The 6205-nt window shown below is 31.7% G+C and overlaps 1 protein-coding gene across 1 annotated transcript in view; it reads right to left on the bottom strand.

Moving 5' to 3' along the window:
* Positions 1 to 2: 2 nt before the first annotated feature.
* LOC108624538 (ras-like GTP-binding protein RhoL) overlaps positions 3 to 6205 on the bottom strand; it is a gene marked incomplete at its 3' end in the record, with an annotated part of 9393 nt that continues 3190 nt past the window's right edge. Inside the window, exons 2-6 of the mRNA XM_018023931.2 lie at positions 2844 to 3008; positions 1643 to 1775; positions 529 to 643; positions 267 to 384; positions 3 to 172 (exon numbers count right to left, since the gene is read on the bottom strand). Of these exons, the coding sequence (XP_017879420.1) occupies positions 3 to 172; positions 267 to 384; positions 529 to 643; positions 1643 to 1775; positions 2844 to 2862 (555 nt within the window). The remainder of the gene's footprint in view (positions 173 to 266; positions 385 to 528; positions 644 to 1642; positions 1776 to 2843; positions 3009 to 6205) is intronic.

The raw sequence follows: 6205 nt of genomic DNA, 5'->3' as shown, positions 1-6205 counted from the left end.
GGTTTCTTCAATACTGCTCGAATCGCTTCGGTGAAAACCTCGTCTAAATTTTCCCGATTCAATGCGGAACATTCCACATATTTATAAGCTTTCACTTTCTTTTTCATCTTTTTACATTCCTTAGCCGTAATCGTGTCCGCACTCTCCTCTTTTCTAAGATCTCCTTTAGTACCTATACGAAACAGAAGATCAGGAGTTAAAATGAGGATAACATACTTTAGGAATTTCTTGTATGTAAAATATGTATTGATAATAACGATATTTACCAACGAGAACTATAGGTGTATTCGGGCAGTGAAATTTAATTTCTGGTTGCCATTTGTTAGCAACGTTCTCGTACGAATTTCGAGAATTCACTGAAAAGCATACCAAGAAGCAGTCAGTCTGAAAATAGAATTAAACTGTTATAATTTAATAATAATATATATTAATTAGATGTGTTAATTATGTATGTGCAACTTATATTAATTTTATATATGTACATGTAGAATGTCTACGAAAAGGAAATTAATAAAGAAGATTGCTCACGTTCGGGTAAGATAACGGCCTGATTCGTTCGTAATCTTCCTGACCAGCCGTGTCCCACAAAGTCATATCAAATTGTTGCCCATCTACACATATCGTCCCTGCATAATTATCGAAGCTGAGGACAGATCATAAATATTATTCTCTAGTTTGAAACAAAATTAATCAAATCAATCGATCGAGTGAAAAGTGTGCACACTTTTCTTTCATTATTTACTGTTATTCAGAAATCAGACGTGTGCGAGAACCAGAAAATGTCGGATCGGGTCGAATCGCGTCGGGAAGAGAATTTTTCTCGGATTTTCGAAAATTTCATGATTTTTGAATATTTCGAGACTCCAAAAAAATGTGATTTTAAAAAACGCTTAAAATATCGAAAATTTGACACCACGATATATTTTGTAAAGTCCTGTAATGGTAATTCAATCCAAGAAACTTTTAGGAGTTTCCGAAATTTTTTTGTGAATTTGGAACATTTTCGGGAATTCCAATAATCGAGAAACCGGAATATTCTTGATATTTTTGATACAGTAAAGAACAAAACCAACACTTATGTATATTATATTATACTAATCTCATATAAATGATCAAAATATGTTATTCATTTCATTATAAACTCCGATAAAAATCTTCACGTTTTTCCTCACGATTTCTACCAATTTTTATTTCTTCAAATTATCTTTACTTTCAAATTAATTTTAATACATTCATCGATTCAGTTTTGTTCATTACTATACATGTATATGTATATTCGAGAATCTTGTTTGAGTATGCGAGTCCCGATCCGATGCTTTCCAAACCGCCCCAGTTATCAGGTTCTCGCACAACCCGCACAAGTCTATCAGAAATTAATTTCATAAGGAAGAATAAAATTACGAACAAGATGATTAGATTGCGAACATTTAAGTTTCTATTTTTATGAATAAAATTAAACGAACAAAATACATAATAATAAACATTTGTTTTCTTCCTTAAATATTATAAATTGTATTTTGCTTCGGATATTTTGTATTTATTTACATATTAGTGGGTACTGTGTCTCTTTATTTATTATTGAAAATTCCCATAAATGTATAAACATCCGTAGTCTAAAGATGGTTTAATTACTAGTACTTACATAGTGGGCACATATTCCGACGGGAATGCATTTGTCGTGTACGTAATAAGCATACACGTTTTGCCGACAGTCCCATCACCGATAGTCGTGATTTTTATTGGTCTACGTCGGGAAGCGTCGGTATTTTTGTTCTCTGGAAAAGCGAATAACATTCTTCATTAATTCACATAAAACTATCGTGTCATTAATCGAAGAAAGTTTAGAAGATTTTCCACTTTGCATAATATGAAGGACAAAATAAGAAAGCTTCTTTGGGATTTCGATGGTCTTTTTGTTGTGAAAGCTGACCACCGTATCCGGCGAGTGAACATCAAGGCTATCCTTGTCGTTGTTTGCTGCGCCGCATATTAATTAGAATTGAGAGCTGCTACGTTTTTATTTAGATACAACATCTGAACCAGTTATATTAAAATTATTTAACCAAATTCATTTATTATATCAAATTTTTAATAAATATACGTTGTTGAGGTATTTGTTTAATAAATCAGCCGAAGGTAAGTGATATACATATAAAAAGGAGTATTATGTATATACATCACAGTATTAAAATTGATATTCTGTTATTGAATATTATCTATTACATTATTTATATGTGTAAGTATTTGCAATACTGTTTTACATATAACGTGTCGTCTAAATCACAAATGCTGCGTTCGTGCGTTTTCAAAGCGCATGCCTGTGCCGTTGTATATCTTGAATCATCAATGTCACTCCTTTTCTTTCCACTCTATGCCCCTCTCCTTAGAATTCTTTCGATTCTTTATGATTTAATTGTGTTTTTATTTCACAGTTAAAAGAACCATTAAAATTTTAATTAGGATTTTCATTCAATTGATTTTATCAGTGTGTACGTGAAAATGCAACTGCTGCTATAACTAAACTGCGAATTAAAACAATCATGATGTCAGCTTAAAAAAATGTGTTCTAGATTAAGATTTCTTTTAAATATTGCAACATGTAATTAAATTTTGATATTCTGAATAATTTTAGACATTTCCAATTTTCTTTCAAATGAATCAAGTCTGCAGTCTACATGTATCCCCATCTCTCGTTTCGAGAAACATAGAATTAAAGTTGAAAAGTAATTTATTTACCAAATATTTAACTGTCCATTATAGGTGTGTGAACTCTAGTTTGTGTCATAATTAATAGTCCTTCGTGTTACAAACCCAAAAATATCATTATCTTGTTCACCATTTACCCTTATTGTTGTTGCACATTGTTCGCTGAATGAATGTTCAATGACAGACCCAATGCAGTTTGGTCACAGCTATCCGTTAAGTTTTGTGGAGTACCCTATCAGTAATCAGTGTCCCTGATTGTTTGCTTTCATCCGGCCAATTCCATCGTACGCTACATTATTTGGCTGTAAAAGAGTAAGAAAGTCTGATAGTTTCATAATTAATATTAAAGACTCATTTATACTCGTCCACTAATTCGCACTTTGAGAAAATGTGATCAATCTATGTGTTGATATTATGAAAATGGACATGATTGATTAAAAATTAGCATAATATTGTACAATAAATATAAAATCAGAGTAACTTCGAAAAAACGAAAACAAAGTATGAGAGCTTCTAGTATGGTTCTAAAGAATTCTTGTGTAGAAATCATGTGAACAAAAAATGTAATGCATTATTCGTCAGTGCATCATATGGAAATGGAACGATCCATCGTAGTTTACAGAAATTTTTATTCGTGCTCGCGGGAAACGTAAATCAAGATTTCGAGCTTCTACAATGTTCGCTGGTATTTACAAGTAGGATTTATCGAAGGACAAGTTAAAACTGTGAGTCGTAACTTGTCCTGGATATTAACACTAAATCGCGAGGCGAGGGTCTACCGTCGAATACTAGCTTCATAATTGGTAGTTTTTCTTTGATAGACACAAAAATCTATCGTAAAAAAATTACATAATAGCAAATCTGTAATGCAATAAATCGTTTTTCAAGTAACGTAAATGGTTCGTGGATTTTTATACGTTCAAATGGTAGTAATGTTCCATAGTAATTTTAATCACTGTTAAGTGTTAGTATCAATGCGGTTGGAACGGTGACCGCAGAATATTTTCTGCCTGATTCACTCCGTCACAACGACCAGCAATTGTTTAATTGAAACGATGGAATTATGTTTCCTAATTTGTAAAAGCAGTCAACCCCTTCCTGAGATCATCGCACTTTCCGGTCTGCTGCCTGTGTACCTAAGTACATTACAGCTGCTTTTCAAATAGTCCGAACGCTTATATTATTATTTCATTGACAATTTAAAAAAATTAATTATGATTATTTTATCAATTCGGCATATATAAACACTTTTATCCAGTTTCCCAAGAAATTTTTTACCCGTTATTCTCAAGTATTATTTCCCTTTGAAATATAAAATATATTAGAAATATTAGATTGACAAGAATCAAGTGTAATGTTACATTAATATTTTATTCTACTTGAATAGCGAAGCGTTACCGTTTAAATAAGGTTGTTCATCTCGTGTCATGATCTAAGGGAGGAACAGGCGAAATATGAGAAAATTACTGTGAGACGAAAATGTGGGTAGGATACACGCGTAGGAGGAACGAGGGTGTGCCTTCAAACACAACGCATCAAATAATTCTAACCACGCCCTTCCTTCCGCATTCCATCTATTTCTCTATTAAATTTCGGAAACCGACTAATGGAACATGGTTCAATCAACAAATTTAGAGACTAATACTTATACCTAGATAAAATATTGAAGCGTATCACCAGAGTCAGATTTGTTCTAAATTTCAATTTAGTTTTTTTCTAATGCAAGAAGTTTAATCTTTCTCTTAAAAAGAATTCCTAATAAAAAATTGAAGTACATAAAAAACCTTGTATGTCAATCTTAAAAAAGAATTCTGATAATATTTATCAGCCTACTAAATGTTCCAATTTCTGTTCACGACACAATTTTTACTCACTTCTATAATCTTATATATAAGATAGTGGTAGCAATTGTGAAGAGAAACGGGGACATTACTATTTAAGTGTTACAATAAAAATAACAGCTTCAATTATTTGCAGCTTATGTAGCATAATATCGACATTAACTATTACTGTGCGTGTGACAGTTGCAAGTAGTACGGTTACAGATCCATGAAAGCTAATTTTGTGGCCTAATTCACGAACGCAGAAGGAAATTAACGTTTTAAAATTGATGTTACGATTCGATGTTCCAATAGATTATGACAAAACATCGTTTGGAGAAGCGATTTTTCGGATGCGTGAGATTGGTGATGTATATTGTAAACCAAGTAGAAATTCAGCAGTCTCTAAATATGCATGTTTTTTATGCAAAAGTACATGCATAATATTAAAAAAATGAAACATTCTTAGATTACTATGAGATTGCGAATTTCTTCGAAAACAAACGTTTATAAAGAATTAATTTCATTTTTATAGTTTGCCCATTGCAATATAATATTCAATGAATGTTTAGTTTATGTATTGGGCTATTATAAGGGCTAAGTACTTAAATCTACAAAAGGAATGTTTCAAATTTTTATTATGAGCCCCAGTAAAAAAGTTAACTTCCTTCTTCGCCAGTCCTTTCTCCGCGTCTTTCGATAAATAGCAATTTTTTTAAATTGTTTACTACACATTATACAATGAACTATGTATGCCTTCTAACATTCTAAAGGAAATTCAATTCGTTTGGTTCGGTAGCGAAAGAAATGAATTATTCCGTTTTAAAAGGTGTCCGAATACTGTCATAAACCACTGTAGATGTAAGTGACTCATTCGTCATTCGAATGAATAACGTTTCGGAAAACCGTCGCCTGGACAATCGACATTCTACTGTACTTGTATTCTAAACATAGTTTACTGCATTATAAGCACAGGGCATCAACACAACGATAAAGTAAAACGAAAATTATTTTATGAACATAAATAATTCATATAGAATAAAAATTATATCATAAATATAAACTATAGGATACAGTATGAATTCATATTAAAGATATAAATGAGAAATTTATATTATACATAAAAAAGGAATAAAATATTTCGTACACATGTTTACAAGTAATGATGCTACGAAGGCTTTGTCGACTCGTGTCTGCAATTCTATTTACCTTTCACCCGCCCAATGAGGTAATGCTTTTATGTAAATAGGCGGCAGTCACGCGAATGGAGCGGTGACATAACTTGGATGTTCGTGAACCTGCGTGTTGTCCGAGAGCGAATAATTAAAAACCATAAAACGACTCATCCCGACCAGTTATATAAACCATTGTACAGTGAATGTACTATTTTGTTTCCAGCAAAAATCTAAACCAAGCTTGGGCATTGTTCAAATAAATTATTTGAAAAATAATCTTTAGAATAAAAAATTATGTCACTTGGCTACATGTGATTTGATATAATCGTTTGTTAGTTTTTTTAAGATGCAAATAAGCTTTTAGTTTATTTCTTAATCAAGTACTCTTTAAAATAGTGTTCTCTAATTCTACATATTCGTTTTTATATTCATCTCAACGTAAATAATTATTCATTACATTATTTGATTCAGGAATTTGAAACAAAAGATTATTTTGCAGTAATT

Source organism: Ceratina calcarata, unplaced genomic scaffold, assembly GCF_001652005.2.
Source record: "Ceratina calcarata isolate Rehan_Ccalc_2016 unplaced genomic scaffold, ASM165200v1 scaffold312, whole genome shotgun sequence".
Lineage (NCBI taxonomy): Eukaryota > Metazoa > Arthropoda > Insecta > Hymenoptera > Apidae > Ceratina > Ceratina calcarata.
This window is presented reverse-complemented; position numbering and strand designations above follow the sequence as displayed.